Below are 17822 nucleotides of genomic sequence, written 5' to 3' on the forward strand. Positions count from 1 at the left end.
AAAAATAATAATAGATATAAGATGCCTTGATCCTTCTATTACCACTGAATTTCTAGTTATCTAAATCCATTTTTTTAGCTCTCGTTCTCTGACTTTTTTATAAGCCTTGGCCACTTTGGAACACCCCCGCTTTTTAAATTCTTTTCTGTCTCAGTTTTTACAAAGGCGTTATCCTGGCTTTTCTTGTATTCCTCTGACCCCTCGTTTACATTCTCATTTTTTCGATCTTTTTTCTGCTTTCATTCCTGAAACAGGATCATATACTAAAGTTATCTTGCATCTCTGCAAATCCCACCTATAATTTTATCATCCCATAATTTTAATTCTCACCCTTCTGTGGGTAATTTCCAAATCTGCATCTTCAATCCTACCCACACATAAGCCATGGCCTCAAACTGCTTACATTCTGTAAAAGCAAATAAGTCCGCAACTTTAATGTGAGGAAAATTGTGCCGAAGTAGAAATACATCTGGGGAAGAATAATTCCAGAGGTGGAGACTCGGGGAAACTTCACTGGGAAGGTGACAGGGAAGCCAGACTTTGAAAGATGAGCAAGACTTTGCAGGCAGAGATTAGCAAAATATCATTCCAAAGAGGAAAATGGTGGTCGGAAAGAAAGTTTGCCAAATAGGGTCATAAACTAGTCTACAGATGAACAAGAAAAAATGACAGTCACTTTGAATTAGGCAACTAGTTCACATATAAGACGTAACACACAGGTCACACCAAACTGCAGTCCCCCTCAGGCAGGGGGCAAAATTAGCTAGAAAACAGACTGTCACAAGCCAAGCGATATTAATCATAACAACAATAGCTCCCATGCCCCTACTCTGTGCTGAAGTGAGCTGGTCCACACCATAATGGGCACATGTCATCACCCCCATTTACAGATGAGCAAACTGAGGCTGGAAGCGGTTGAGTTGCTTGGCCAAATACCCACACCAGATTTGGAATCATAATATCCAGCGGATCAGACATGCCTTTCTGTCTTCAAATTCCAAAGACTGTTTTTTAAGCATCACTGTGTATCAGAAGACGGACTTATGAAGAATTCAAATCCCTACACAAATTGCAAACGTATATCCACAGGATTTCTCTGGATCCTCATTTTCCTGTATCCAACCATGCAAGTTTTCCAGGGAGGGGAGACCAGGCTTTAGCTCCATCTCACAGGGAGCAAAAATACAACTAAAATGCAAAATGGAAAAGGAAGCCATCCAAATAAAGTTATTTGAATTTCATTCTACAAACTGTCATTTAGGAAGAACTAATTCCTCTATCCTGCCAATAAAAATAACATAGCTAAAAAAAAATATGCTTACCTATAATTTATCCAACTAATCAGTTAGACTATTTTGTTAAGATTATTTCAGCAGAGCTCAATAAGGCCAAAACTGCATTTTCTTTTAAATATTTTGAGTAAACAGCTATTGGAAAGGATTTTTAAGGCTGTCTGTGTTTCTTATGCTGCTCAGTCAGCGGAATATTTGAAACAATCCATCGCAATACCTTCAGACTAACATAAAATGAATCGTTTCTCCTGGTCCCTTTTACTGCTTCTCACAAACTTTTAAGAAAAGTTATTTCGCTTACTCATGTAGGAATGTTGGAGGCCAGCAACTGAAGCACAGTGCCAATAAAACGAGACACAAGGCTGATTTATATTGAAAATAACATAAAAAACCTTTTCCAGAGCTTCCAGACAACGTGAATCTCAAAAGAATGTAACATTTAAAACATCTGTATGTTCTGCTGACAGGTGGATTTACTAAATGTCTTTGTTCAGAAGTTTCAAGAGGTAGTAGGTTAACAAAGTTGGGGTTTTTTTAAATTTAAACTTTAAATTAAAATTTAAATTAATTTTAAGTTAATTTTTAAAAAATCACAAAATATGTCTCATAAAACATTACTTAAAAGAATAAGGAAAAAAAGGGAGGGAGGGATAGAAAATCCAGATAGAACATTGCTTGCACATACAATTCTAGAATCCACGGCCTCCCAGATTTGTGCATCAATCCTAAAGGAAGGATTTAAAAAGCTGGTGTTATTTGAAACGATGTCTAGGATTTGCTTCAAAATAATATGGGGAAGGGTGGCAGTGGGGTACGGATGAAATAAGACTGGACATGAATGGCTAATTGTTGAAGCAAGTGATGGATACTTAGGGGTTCATTATACTATTCTGCTGATCTTTTTATTATGTTGAAAATTGTCCTTAACAATAAGTTAGGTTGGGCCGGCCTCGTGGCTTAGCGGTTAAGTGCGCGCACTCCACTGCTGGCAGCCCGGGTTCGGATCCCGGGCACCCACCAACACACGGCTTCTCTGGCCATGCTGAGGCCGTGTCCCACATACGGCAACTAGAAGGATGTGCAGCTATGACATACAACTATCTACTGGGGCTTTGGGGGAAATAAATAAATAAATGAAATTTAAAAAAAAAAAAAAAACAATGTTAGGTTTTTTAAAGAGTCTATCTTAACAATGAAGTAACACAGAAAGTTAACCAGGACAGGCCTCTTCTGTTTGCATTCATGACACACAAAACTCTGCCCTCCATATTTGAAAGGCCACCTCCAGGAAGAGGGAGTTGCTGTGGTCTCCAGTCACTAGCATATAAGGTCTATAGGGGGAGGGATTTGTCGTGTTCCCAGTGCCTAGAACAGGGCCTGACACTTAGTAGCTATGCAATCTATATTTTTTAAATGTGAAAAAAAGAAGAATGAATGAGTGAATATCTCTTTAAAGACTGAAGAATCAGGGCCAGTGTGGACAACTTTTAAACTCAATGGAAAGAAAAGCTTTCTAATGGAATGGTGCAGATAAGGCTGGGCTGCCTCAGAGCTTTCTCCCCTGCTTAGAATGTCTCTGCATGCCCCATGCTTTCTTTGTCTGCCCAACTTACTATTTGAGAACTGGCTCCAAAAGGAAGCCATCCCCCATCCACTCTCTTCACAGCCCATTACTGGGGCAAAGAGAGCCCTCCCTTCACAGAGTCCTAAGTGTATCTCTCTCTAATAGTTACCACGTTGTATTTGTTTACCAATATTTGTCATGGGACCTAGCACATAATAGGCTGTTAATAAATGCCAACTGATTAATTATTGGAAGGAGTTAAATTCCTTACTGTGTAGGGTGTTTTAGCAGAGGCTGGATTGGCACTTGCTGGGGATACTACGGAGGAAATTCTTGCATCATCCATTCAGTCATTTGGTAAGTATTTATTGAGCATCTATTATGTCCCACGTAGATGAGACATCTGGGTAAAGTTCAGGGTAGAGCATTTGAAAACTAAAACTTAAAGGATAAGTAGGAGTCCAGTGAAATGGGTAAAGGGAGGGGCAGAGGAGTATTAGAGATAGAAGGAACTCATGAAAGATTGTACTAAATGTCTTTTAAAATCTTTTCAAATTTAAAAGCATCTAGGATTTTAACCTGTTATAATATCTAACACAGACTCAAACTCAGAGCTGGGACAGAGTCCCTTGGCGGCACTTTAAGATCTATAAATACGTACTTCTGAATTGACCCTGGGCTGGCTTGCTTTCTTTGTCTTTATGGAATGCAATAAGTTGAACTGTGTAATTCTGATCTGGCATAAGACCTTGAATAATTGCTTTAGTTGCAGTGTTCTGGAGATTCAGTTGATTGGTTTTTCCACCTTAATAAAACAGAAAGATAAATCAGTTCTAAGAAATAGGTTAACTGTGTACATTAAGACAATTTATTAACCAGCAATCAAGATTTTAAAAGGTGAAGACATTTAAAAATATATATAATGGTTCATATGTGCCTAGCACTTAATTTTAATACAGTTTTCATTCTCATTTTCAGTTGTACTCTTTGCATTAGACAACTTAAACAATGGCTTAAATTAGATAAAAACACATTCACAAAAATCTTTCACCATAACACGTTGTTGCTTTTATATACTAGGGAAAGCCATAGTGCAAGATTAGAAGACAGTAAGCCCTCAACATCAGATATATTCTTCAAGGAAAGAATGCCACTTAAAAGTGAAGGGAAAGACATGGGCAGATTGAATGTAATTATGTACGCTGGACTTATTCCTACCCCGTCTCTAAAGTGAGTCAAAGCATCCTTGAAGCATTAGCAATTTAATTAGCTTTAATCTGACCATCACTATCTCAGAATGTTAAAGGAACTACTCACTACCTGGCTACTGAAAAGTTAGCTTGGTTCATAAAAAGATTTCAAACCTCCATTATCTCTCTATCAAATTAGACTGCCATCTAAGGCTTTCCTGAAAACGCTCCTGATTAAATACTCAACTTTTGTGCAAAATTCCAAATACACCTTTCTTCTCTAATTACTGGCAGCGATCACTGTGTCTGAGAAAAGGGAAATTAATTTAAAACTTCTGCCCCTCCAGCAGTAACAGAAAAAAAGAATCTGAAACTTGCTGAATTCATCACACATAACATAGATTACAATATACGTTAATCATATTCTAATAAAATTAATGACATTAAGTCTGAAATTTGATGCTGCTATCATCCATGTTGCCTGCTACTTTCAGAAGGCAGAACTGAGCCTCTCTCTTGCCAAAACCCAATTCCTTAAACGCGTTTGTGTCCAAGATCTTAACTCTGGCTTCACTAACTTCCTCTATCATCTAAAACTCATCTACTACAAAGTGTACCAAATAAATCTTTCATAATGTACTAAAAAAAAATGCCTCGGAAAACTCTGTATATTAGAGTCTCTCTCTGAGAGGCACAGGATGTATTATTTTATTAAAGGCTTTGTGAACCCTGCAATAAAAAAGCTTTAAACTCTGTTTAAACCAGCACTTCTCAAATTTATTTGGCCATTAAACTTTTGGTTGTATAATAGCTATTAGCTTCCTGCAGAATACCATGGAACACGCTTTGGGAAAGACTGGTATAAACAGTATTTGGAACATGTCTCATAGTACTAAAATGTCTACAAACATTTTGTGTCTAGATGTATTTATTATAGTTGATCAAGTAGATACCAGAGTGTTAAGACTGTGTTATTGGCTTGGGCCACTGCAGTAAGGACATTGGCTCACTGGGGAAAATAAACCCAGTATTTACGAAGAAATAATTTGCTATCATCCTCAATTTTTATTTCGTCACTGGAAGTGTTGAAGCAAGAGCTGGAGGTCTACTTTTTGGGTGCGCTGGGCCAAAGGGGATCGAAGGATCAGGCTGAAGTTTGGTCCAGAGGAGACCCAAGTCACTTCTAAGATTCTATGATTCCTCAATAATACCTGCTTGGGATGCTTAATACTTTGGCATTATCAGCAATGAAATAGGAAAAGTTAAAACACGGATTATCTGTAGGAAAAGTAACCTTTTAAGATGGGACAAGGGGAATTCTCAAACGTACCATAAACTGGTAACTTGTATTTTGACCTTTAGAGTCATAATGACGTTCAAGAATCTCTTAAAGTTAAATTTCCCAGGATGGCTTATTTTAGAAAATGAACTGCATTTTAAAAAGTCAAAGTTATTTCAAAATTGGGCCATACTCCAAAACGAAAACTCTGAACCAGGCTTGAGAGTAAAATATTGCTTTCCACAAGTGAGTCACTTCTGTAGGCCAACATGGGAGAAATTGGCATGTGGTATTACCGAACCAGAAGTCATTCTAAGGAGCCTATGGGTACTATTCGTTAATAAAAGGAGGTTCCTCTTTAGTGACCGAGCAAGAAGCCAGGTGTTTCATCTACTTGTTTTGTTTGACATTTTAAATCCGCTATTGGGTAAGATATCTATATTTATGAACAACAGAACATCTGTCTGTCTCATTAAATGAGTATGGAAAAGGTCTCCAACAGAAAGGAGTCCAGATCCATATAATCATCTTTATCACCAATAAAGAGAAAAAAATTATTATATTTCCATAAATATATATATTATACAAATATGCTATTATTACGTGTTTATTTTGCACTATGTGAAAATTGATCCTAGGAAGAGAAATGAGACCTGAGAGATATACTAAAGAACATCTTTATAATAATCATGGGTGAGATTTACTGAGCACTTACTATCTGGCAGTCTCTGTTCTAAGGACTTTACATTTACTAATTCATTTAGCTCTCATAACCAGTGCTTCCCAAATTTAATATGCATAGAAATCATCTGAGGATCCTTTTAAAATTTCGATGCTGATTCAGTAGGTAGGAGGTAGGCCCAATATTCTGCATTTGCTCTCAGGTGATGCCAATGCTGTTGGTTCCTAGACCACATTTTGAGTTCCAAGCCCACAACAAGTCCATGAGCTGGGTACTAATATTGTTTGCACATTTTACAAAAGAGGAAACTGAAGCATGGAGAGATTAAACAACTTGCCCTAATGACATTACTTATAAGTCACAGAACCAGGTTTTGAACTCAAGCAATCCAGTTGCTAACCCCATCTTTGTCTCCATGACACCCATATAACAGTGGCAATTCCTCTACATGCTCTGTATTGTTTTCTTTGATTATATTTATATAATAAAAACACAAAATATGAGAAGGAAAAAATTCAAACCAAATTTAATTTTAAAAAGTTTTTTCCTGACTACTTTTTCTTCATGATCAAGAAATTTAACTTTTGCTTTTCTTGCTTTAATTTATCACTTATTTTTACGTCTTCTTAGCTTTTATAATTTTAACGTATAATTTCCAATAATGTTCTATCAAGTTAATCAATCATAATTTACTCAGCCAGTCACTACTGTCTATATTTGTTGATGTATCATATTTTTTAAGTGCCAATAGACCAAAATTACTCATCCTATGTTGAAACAGAAGTAGTGAATGTTTTGGTTTGGAAATTTCGCCTGAGAAGAATTATGGTGAGCCCAATAGTCACATTTAGACTTTGGGAACACTTTTTCCTTGATTAGAAGGTTAGATTTAAAGTTCAAAAGATTAAATTAAAAAAAAAACTTTCAAATGAGTTTAAAGCAACAGCACTACACATTTTTAGTTAGCTAGGTGTAAAAAGTTGCTATACTCTAGCAAATGCAGTTGATTATTTTTACCTGTAGCTGGAGTCACAAGAAGTTTGTATCCACCAAATTTCCCTCTTGGAGCCTTCCATGAAATCTGTATACTATCATGAGATAATACGCTATATCTTAACCGTGTGGGTGGAGGCACTGAAAGGAAAAACAAAAATTGTTTACATGCAGGAACGTTTAAGCTTCCGTTTGTTACATTGAAAACTTAAGGTAATGTAATCAAAATTCATGAGACTTTATCAGCCTCAAAATATGTTGTTTCTACAACTCCTTCATGAATTGATCAGTTTGCAAAAGAACGCAAACCCAAGGGCATTTGTTTCTTACTCGAGAGATAAGCATTTGTCAAATAGTACTGACCTTTTCACAAAGGACTATGAGTTAGGGGTAGAATTTAATTCTCTAGTGTAGTTTAAAAACTGAAGCCAATCTTGTAAAATGCTTTCATTATGTCACAAGGACGAATTTTTCTACTTGGAACATATGAGTTTTCATAATCTACTCTACTGGGACCTGTTTTATGCCTTTAGGTTTTTCACGTTAGTAATCCAATATTTTTTATGATAAGATCATTTAAGAAGGCTATTATGGACATATTATAGTAATAAGATCTTCATTTTAAAACATTTGAGAAACGGATTGTAAAGGACCAAATAAAAGATAATTATGTTTTATAAACTTTGATCCACTCTTCAAGTGTAGCTGATGTATACCTTTCAGAATGATACACAGCACATGGTAATGAATCATGCCAGTATATTTAATCTTTTCTGATGTTCACAAAATTGGTAGATCTATATCATTTTTGTATAAGTCATTCAAACTTCAAAACATATTTTTGGAACCCTATATCAATGTTCCAGAATTTCAAAAGAAATACTTTAGTAAGAAGACTTTTATTATGTAATATCTAAATTAGTTTGTCAAAAAAGAACAGCTAATGCTTAACAGAAAAGTTAGCACTTATTACCCACTTATATGCCCAGCCTTTCTTTCTACTTTAGAAAACAGAGTGTGGGGGAAGGAAATGACATTCTCCTTAATAGGTATGTAGCATAATATGAGATTTGGACATTAGTTTGATTCCCAGTTCTGTCACTTATTAGATAAATAAACTTGAGCAAGTGATTGTTTTTTCCAAAGCCTTATTTTTAGAAAAGGTGACAGCAATACTTTCTGCACAGGATAGATGACAATGTTAAATAGGATAATGGATATAATGCATTATAATAGGTGGTCAATAAATGTTTGTTCCCCTTTCCCCTTACTTCATCTAATGGGTGATCTCAAAAGCTCATTTAATCCTCACAAAAATATATTGGTATACCAATTTTACATATAAGGGAACCAAGGAGAAGCTAAGAGACTTGCCCAAGTTCACATACTGATGAATGACAATCTCTGACTCCAAACAAAATGCTCTGTTTCTTTGGGAGAAGATTCATATTAAGAAGTCACCCTTCACTGAGCTAGATAAATGAGTAATTTACTCCTGTACAAACTATCCCCTCATCTGAAATCAGTGAGCAGTGAAGGGCACAATCTTAAGAGTAGTATTCTCTTTCTAGCTGCCCTTTACTACCTCTCAGTAGAGAAGGCTAGCCACGCAAAGCAAAAACAGCTTCCCATTCTAAATTTGACATGAATGGAAGAGTTTACATTTCTCTGGTTTATGGGAAAATATAGATTTATCATAAGAACAACTATCTTGAAATAGAAGAGGAAGGTGGCCAAACCTAACATTTGGATAAACAGAGAAATTATTACTATTTTTCTTAGTCTGGAACTTGAGTAGAAACATCTATTTATAGATAGGTTCTTATTACTTGTGGAAGAAAATTAAAGGTAAGAATTAAAAAATTGTAAACTATATATCCAGTTTCTGAACCAAATCTTGCCAGTGGGCTGGTAGACACCATTGGCCAAGCTTATTGCAAAGTTTTGCATGAATGCACTGGTGAAAGAAAGCTGGGATGCCTGAGAACCACCCAGTGGAAAAGTACCATAAGCAAGATGGAAACTTCAGTCTAGGCAGTTCCAAGAGGGTCAACCAATTCTGTCAGCACCCCAGGTGTGTTAACATCCAAGGAGGGCAAAGAAGTTAACAACATTCAGGATTCCTAGGTTAAAGATTAGAAATCTTTATAGCACATTCTACCCAGGCTATTGTTCTTTAAATGTGGTCTGAGTTTATAGTCTGCAACATTTTTTTAGTCAATAGCTAAGCTTCTGAACCTCAGGAGAAAGTAATGAGGGTAAAATTGATTATGCCCTGACATCACAGTTCATGCTCAGACACCACGGATGGTGCTTCAGAACCCAGAGTGCACTGGCTTCTGTTGAACTACCCAGGAAATAAAGTGAGAAGCATATGCAGCAACAAAATCCATCAATATTCTACTTTTTAAACAACTTACAAATGATTCATGTGACTACAGTCCCATCACAACTGCTAGCAAAAAGCAACACCACCATTTTCTTTCATCAACACCCACAACTATTGCCTATGTAAGCATAAATACTCTCACGATCGTTAAAAAAAATCTTGGCTAGACACAAAATTCACATTACCTTTAAGTTTTTGCTTTTAGGGGAAAAACACTGAAAAGAAGAAATGCTAGTTAAGAAAGAAAGAGGCATGAAGTCAGTTTTGAACTTCCAAGTTAGCTCCTTTTTCCCTGTCTGCAAGGCACTGGGACTCGTGCCAAAGCAAGAGAAGCAAGATTGACAGAAACACTCTAAGTGCAGTGGAGAAATAACTGTTCTTATCTCATGGAACAAAAATTTGTGTATATTTAATACTAGACCCATGATTTTTCTTTTTGTGAGCACAGAGGAGGTGCATCTATACGTATACTTAACTTCCAGTAATAATTATAAATGCTTGCATGAACTTGACTCGAAAGTTAATTTGTATCAGTTAAAATCTTAACCTTTTTAAAAAGACAAAAATCAAATGTAAAGTTTGATTTCTGGCACATACTAAGAGCCTGGAGCAAGCCAACAAACTCATCCTTTGTATGGTGAAGTCAGGCTTCCTATGTGGGATTGAGCCAAAGACAACATTTGTGAATATATGAACTTCATCCCAAAGGGAGATTGAGGAGGAAGACTGAGGAGAGTCCATTTCTTATCTTCCCCTCTACTACAGGGTTAGGCTTGTTGTGGAAAGTACAAGGGTATTTTTCTTTTGTCGTGTGGTATTTTTTTGAGAGAGAAGATTTTCTTTAAACTCAAAGAATTTCACTGCAGTCATTCTTGTAGAAATGAAATCTCAAGGCAGAAAAGGAATGTTCATGTCATTCCATTGAAACCTTATTATTATCAGGTACTTGGGAAATTTTATTTCATAATATGACTATTTATTAAAGGGTTAATTTTCTGCCCTCCCCTCCCTTCTTTCTTTCCTTCCTTCTTTCCTCCTCCTTCCTTCCTTCCTTCCTCTTCCTTCCTTTCTTTCCTTTTTCTTTCATTTCAATTCAATTCAACTCAACTGAAATCTTGCTGCTTTGACAAGTGGCACCCTATGCAAAGGTGTATTTCTTTTTTTTTTTTTTTTTTAAGATTTTATTTATTTATTTTTCCCCCAAAGCCCCAGTACATAGTTGTCTGTCATAGCTGCACATCCTTCTAGTTGCTGTATGTGGGACGCGGCCTCAGCATGGCTGGAGGAGTGGTGCCTCTGTGCGCACCCGGGATCTGAACCCGGGCCGCCGGCAGCGGAGCGCGTGCACTTAACCGCTAAGCCACGGGGCCGGCCCGCAAAGGTGTATTTCTAATGAAATATTCTCATTAATTTCCCGAAACACTACTTTTGACACAGGAACACTGAAATGGAGATGTTCTGTTTTTCACTACCCATAATCCACCTCCCCTCTGCCTTTTCTAACAGCACCCTGGTTTTCTTCCAAGGGAACAACACTACCTCCCCACTGCAAGGGACCTTGACTACCCTATCAGCCATCCTCCTCTGGTTAAGGGGTGAGAAAATGACTCAAACCAGGCCAGGCAGACTCTCTCAAGAATCTGAAACTTCTGTCCACCACTGGAAGGAAGGAAAATAGCTCTAGTCATTTCATTCCAATGTCATGAGCTAAAAAAAAAACGGTCACTATATCCATTTGTGAGCTAGAAACTATATCCAGGGTGTTCCCAGATTCCTATCCTTGTCAAAGCTTAATTATGTAACTTTTACTTTAATTATATGAGCTACTTCATTACCTCCAGTGAATACATTTTTTGCTTAAATTGGCCAGAGAAAGTTTCTTTTATTTGCAACCAAAAATCTCTGGTTGAGATGGAGCAGTATAGACACGGGGAGTGTTTTCCACTTCAAAACATAGTTTAGGGTGCACATCAATGGAACAACCTATTATATTCCTAAAACAAAATACCTTTAAATAGCAGAGAAGTATTTGGCTTATTTTTTCAAGTGATCTAAAAAAACCCCAAACAAACATCAAAAAACCTTAGTTTTTTATATCAGTAATTTTCCAATTAAATGCATTGCCCAAATGTTCTATAGATAGGAGAAACTAAAATTTGAGAGAAATTTACCATAGGATATGCTGGAGAGTTCTTTTTATCTTGCATAGAATCTAATTTGTTGTAATTTCATGATCCATTATAAAGATGCTGAAAACAGCAGTAAAGAAAATATTCTCAACTTCCAAATATGTTTGACTACTAATAACAGCAAAAAATATCTGTAAATGTGTTAACACAGAGGTCTTTATGAAGTTAAAACTAGCCCCCATGCAAAGTCTCCAATTTTATATACTTTGAGGTTTTTAAATGACAGTTACTTTACCTTTAGTGGTTCTTTCTTGTAGCCATCCAAAACAAACATTGCTAGAACCAAATATAGATTTGCTGTGAAATTCTGAAAAAGTATTGGTGCCACCATTCTGCCATGCTGTACACAATTTTTCCCTACAGCTAATACCACATTACTTCCTCTGTGTTCCAGTTCATTTAACAACTTGTCTTGAAAAGAAGATGCTGGAATAATCCAGGTATAAACAGTTATTTGAGCCAATAGGGGTTCACATCCCCTGGAGAGGGAAAGGTCTTCATAAAGAATTACATAGAGAGACTAAGAGGTAAAGCACATTCTGTTGATTAGCAATTTAAGAGGGGAGAGTTAACTTCCTGTATGCCTTTTAATCCTGACTGCATTAGTTCTCTATTGTTGCTGTAACAAATTATCACAAAGTTAGTAGCTTAAAACAACAGAAATGTGCTATCATACAGTTCTCAGGTCAGAAGTCTGAAATGGCTTTCACTAGGCTAAAATCACAGTGTTGGTAGGGTTGCATTCCTTTTTGGAGGCTCCAGAGGAGAATCCATTTTCTTGCCTTTTCCAGCTTCTAGAGGCTTCCCACATTTCTTGACCTGGGGCCCCCTTCCATCTTCAAAGCCAGCAAAGGCTGGTCAAGTCTTTCTCGCATGGCATTACTCTGACACTGGCACCTCTGCCTCCCTCTTCCATATTGAAGGACCCCTGTGATTGGGTCCAGATTGGACCCACCCAGACAATTCCAAGATAATTTCTCTATTTTTAAGGTCAGCTGAATAACAACCTTAATTCCATCTGACATCTTAATTCCCCTTTGCCATATCTTTTAACATATTTTCAGGTTCTGGGGATTAGAATGTGAATATCTTTGCAGGCACATTATTCTGCCTACCACACTGACCTTTTTTTTTTTTTTTTTTTTCCCTTCATCTTGTGCATAAACATGACTCCAAAGATGTCTATAAGAATTTAAGGTTTCAGAGTAATTAGTGTCAGCTGGCAAGTCAACACACCTGTCATTAGCAAAGTACTTGATTGAACATCAAACATATTCACGTATGGCTTGGCAAATTAGTGTCAAAATTGGCCAACCCACAGGAGCTCACTACTATGTTTGCTTTAAAAGTAGAAAATCAATCAAATAAAGCAATTCATATTCCTTATTCTTTGCTCAAAATCACTCATGTAAATAAATGGTGTCATGGTAGAAATAAGATTCAGTTTTTCAAAGGTCACACATAACTTTCCTAAAAACCAAAGCCAACCACATCTGAAGCCTTTTCCTACTGGGGTTTCCTCCAGCATGTGCCCACCATCTTCCTTCTTGAAAGTTTCTCCAGACTTCCCTTCTAGACCACCACACTCCCCTGACTCTCCTTATAATTGCTTTTTTGACACTTTCAATTGGTCCTTTTTCTTCCCTGAACCTCTTACTGTTGATGTCTGCCAAATTTCATCCTCACTTCTCTCCAGTGGACCATCACTCTCTCATTCTACCTAGAGGACTTTAAAGGTCCCTATAAGCTAATTCCCAAGCATAATGCAATTCAGATATAATCTCCTGCCCCCATCTCTTTCTCCTAAGATCCAGACCACCGACTACCTATCAGACATCTCCTCCTGGGTGTCCCACAAGCACCTCAAGTTCGACTATTTGTCTAAGACTAAACTCATTATCTTCAGCTTCAAATACTTGCTCCATCCTTGATTCTCTTATTAAGCCCTCCAACAGATGTCTACCATGATTGAGGCATTGTTCTGTACTGGAGATACAGACACTAAAGAGAGAACCGCTGCCTTCAATGAGCTTAGGCAAACAAACAATTAGGACACAAAGATATAGAAGCAATAATAACACAGGGGTGGAAATTAAAGACCCCATCGACTCAGTTCTCCAGCAAAAAGCCTCAGAATCATCTTTGATATTTCCCTTTCCTTCAGCTCCCTCCACATCTAATTAATAAACAAGTCCTCTCACTTCTACCACTTAAATATTTCTGGGATTCCTTCTCTTCTCTCTAACCCTCTACTGACTTCAGGCCCTCAACACCTATTTCCTGGACAACTTAATATAATCTTCTAATGGTCTCTCTTGCTTTAGTCATTCTAATCCCCCAACCCCCAATGAGTCAGAACTATGAGTATCATCCACACTGTTATCAAAGTATCTCTCTAAAAAACAGAGCTGTTTAAAATCTTTCATAATCTGGCTCCAATCTATCTTTCCATCTTTGTCTTTTGTCCACAACCCCCCACAGAACTTGTATTGAGATTTATCTGCTTATACTCTGTCTCCCTAGTGGACAGTACACTGCTAGAAGGCAAAGAATAGAGTTTCATTCAGCTTTGTATCCTGAACCTGACACAAAATATGTGCTGCAGAAATGTTAATTTAAAACAGAATTTGGCTAAAAATGTATATCTGGTAAACAGAATGCCTGAAAGAATCCCAGAAGAGCTCTATCTGATCAGTTACTCCATGAATGACCATTTCTGAATCAAGCTACACTGAGATGGCAACTCTGAAGGGCTTCAGGATTTGCCTACCCTGTGCTCCTAAGGACCCGTGTCTTGTATCCCATAGTCGAGAGGGTGAGTTATCTAGGATTCCCATGATCACTTTGCTAATTGCCACACCTGAAAGCATTCTTTCATCAATGTAAATAAGGTAAACAGAATTTGTCTACCCAACTGATCCCTCTGTGTGGCGTGAAGTAGATGGATGTATGGTCATTAACTCCAAGTGTTTTAACACTATTTGAGCCTGCAGAGTCAAGTTCTATTCCTCTCCAAACAAGTGTGCCTCACTTTAAGGAAGCAGGGCATGGTGGTGCTTGCATTTGACTTTTCTACAATCTTCAATTCCAAACATTCCAAAAAAGTCTAAAACCACCTTCTTTATCACATTTAGGCTTCTTTGCTCAGCTGATGAATGACTGTTTCAGCACCAATATTTCTGTTTCTGCAGGATTACCATGTTTGTCTAGTAATGTCGCTTTGCTCGTATTATGCACTTCAGAGGTTAGCTCCCTTTTTCTGCAAAAGGCCAGATAATAAATATTTTAGGCTTTGTGGGCTATCCAGTCTCTGTCACAACTACTCAACTTTACCACTGCAGTGAGAAAGCAGCCACAGATAATATGTAAACAAATGAGTATGGCTGTGTTCCAATAAAACTTTATTTACAAAAGCAAGAAGTGGGCCAGGTTTGGCCCAAAGGTGGTAGTTTGTCAATTCCTGACATACTTTATAAAATGAGTGGAAATTAAAAATTAAAGTGTGGATCCCAGTAATATAAATAGATTTTAAATACTAAATTCAATTAAAACAAAACTAGAAATCATTAGAAATGCTTAAAATGACGCATCAGCAGCCTCTGTCAGACTGTTAGTAACCTGTGGGCTACGTGCTCAGTTTTTAAAGAAAGGAACGAAATTAAGGACCAAGTATGAAATGGCAGAAATATTTTGTAGACACTCTATTTAAGAGAGAGGCACAATCGGGATACATACACACACACATAGTTCCTTATTAATAGAACTGATTTTGTAACATGCACATTTGACTTTTACTGATTAAATTTGCACAGACTTTCCAGAAGCACATTAAGAATGAGCTGTTTAACCAATTGCCACAAAATTACTATGCTCAGTCACCGGTGAGGTCGTAACCCTCATCAAAGTTGTGGCACATTTCTACAGTGTAAACAGCTGGTAAAATTGAGTAAAAGCCCACATATAACCCTGCCTAGAAACATAGTGGAATCAATGAAGCACTATTAGGGTAAATAAAATAAAAAATGGTAATCAGAACCAAGATGGCTAGAGTCCCAGACCTTAATGATTATCTTAAAGTTTTCAATTACCTTGACCCTGGACACCGGTGCAAAAATAAGCAATTGCCAAAAAGGCTTGAAACAGCCAGTACTGCATCTTGCACTGAAAAATCTTCATTTTATTTCCTGCTTTTCACATGGGATCCACCAGCAGGCCTGGAAACAGAGAGCACAGGGATATTCTGAGAAGGCTGAAAATGAAGTATATGCAGTCATCTAGGACAGGCAAACAAGACAACATGGATTAGAATTGTCAGGAAGTAATTCATTCCATAGCACATCATGTATTTCACTCTAACATATAAACTGATAAAAGAAAAATTTTTGAGAAGATGCTGTAAATAGAATAATTTGACATATTTGGAAGAGAAGTTCAGATGGTGTTTTGTGATTCTTTTGTAAGGTGTAAATTGCACAGTGAATTTCCCAAATGGATAAATTCCAAAAGTTTATGTGAAATGAGCATTATAATCAGACAATCACAATTTCCTTGGCAGTAATGTGCTCCTCCAGTATTTATCACATAAATTTAAAAGTCCTACATTGCCTTATGTTGCTTACAAAGTAAAGATATATAGGACTTTCTTCTAATGATCAAAGAGAATTTGAAAAACCACTTTGTGCTAATATTAAATCACTACTTAGCTTTCACTTCACTGGGCTGAATCATCTCTAATCTTGTATTATAACTTTTTTTTCTCATATGTGTGAAGGATATGAGGACAAATTCTGAGTCCTTTCCTCAGAGATTGACATCTCAAAAGTTTCCTTCGACCCAGGGTATTTTTTTCATTTATACATTCATTCATTCATTTATTCCCCAATATTGTATCACAAAGGATCTGAGGCAACTTAATAATAAATAAATATAAACAAATATAATGTATAAGGTAGGGCTGCCAGATTTAACAAATAAAAACACAGGAATCCCAGTTAAATTTTAATTTCAGATAAATAGTAATTAATTTTTTAGTGTGTCTCATGCAATATTTGAGACATACTTAATACTAAAAAAAATTATTATTGTTTATCTGAAATTAAAATTTAACTGGGTGTCCTGGCAATCCTAACATAAGGGAAAATTTGGTGGAAATATAATATAGTATTGAGTAAAACGAACACAGTGAAAAATGTATCTGGTCCAGATACAGTAGAGGTGACCATGAATTTGACCCAGAATTTATGAATTAGCAGTCAAAGAAAGAAGGATCATGCTAAATTTTAAGGTTTACTATATTATTAGATTAATTTTTTTTTTCCGGGAAAGAGTCACCCTGAGCTAACATCTGTTACCAATCTTCCTCTTTTTTTTTTCTCCCCAAAGCCCCAGTGTACGGTTGTATATCCTAGTTGTTAAGTCCTTCTAGTTCTTCTATGCTAGCCGCCACCACAGCATGACAACTGACAGACAGGTGGTGTGGTTCCATACCCAGGAACTGAACCCAGGCCACTGAAGCGGTGAGAGCCCCAAACTTGAACCACTAGGCCATCAGGGCTGGCTCTAGATTAAATTTTCAAACATATCTTTCTGGAGATGTGTACCTTTCCCTGATACTAAAATCTGAGTAGAACTTTTTCCATGGTTCATCCAGAAAAAGGTCACTGTACTTTATTCACAACATTTATTGAGCCCTTACTATGTGTGAAGACTATTCTAAGTACTTTACACATATATAAATTCCTTTAATCCTCACAGCAATTCCTTTAATTAGTTTAATCAAAGTAGGTATGATTATAATATCAATTTACAGATGAGGAAAATGAGGCTAGTGTGAACTCACTCACATAGCTAGTGAGTTCAGGATCCAGGATTTTTTTTTTTTGATGAGGAAGATCAGCCCTGAGCTAACATCGGTGCCCATCTTCCTCTATTTTATATGTGGGACACCTGCCACACAGGTGCATAGGTCCGTGCCCGGGATCCGAATCTGCAAACCCCGGGCTACCGAAGTGGAATGCGTGAACTTAACCACTACACCACTGGGCTGGCCCCCGGATCCAGGATTTTAACCCACACATAAGGCAGTCAGACATGGTAGAAGCATCTTAGGAGAACGTTTCTACAATATCACACTTCATACCACTTTCTTTTCATTTTAAAATATCTTTTCTTGCTCTGATTATAAAAATAATGAGTTTTAATGGTGGAAAATTAGAAAATACAAGAAAGCACAACAAAGAGTATG

At 36.9% G+C, this 17822-nt stretch overlaps 1 protein-coding gene across 8 annotated transcripts in view; it reads right to left on the bottom strand.

The window, feature by feature from the left end:
• Positions 1–17822, bottom strand: part of COL14A1 (collagen type XIV alpha 1 chain) — a 227104-nt gene that overhangs the window by 178501 nt on the left and 30781 nt on the right. For 5 of the 8 annotated variants that reach the window (XM_087447497.1, XM_087447499.1, XM_087447496.1 and 2 more), the window contains exons 2-4: positions 15667–15792; positions 7025–7141; positions 3518–3661 (exon numbers count right to left, since the gene is read on the bottom strand). In XM_087447497.1, the coding sequence (XP_087303623.1) occupies positions 3518–3661; positions 7025–7141; positions 15667–15754 (349 nt within the window). In that variant the 5' untranslated portion in view covers positions 15755–15792. Of the gene's footprint in view, positions 1–3517; positions 3662–7024; positions 7142–15666; positions 15793–17822 lie in introns of those variants that run through there. The other 3 variants (XM_087447495.1, XM_087447502.1, XM_087447501.1) reach the window with 1 other exon arrangement.

This window comes from Ceratotherium simum, chromosome 23 (assembly GCF_057802395.1).
Source record: "Ceratotherium simum simum isolate JZ-2026a chromosome 23, ASM5780239v1, whole genome shotgun sequence".
In the NCBI taxonomy this organism is placed as follows: domain Eukaryota; kingdom Metazoa; phylum Chordata; class Mammalia; order Perissodactyla; family Rhinocerotidae; genus Ceratotherium; species Ceratotherium simum.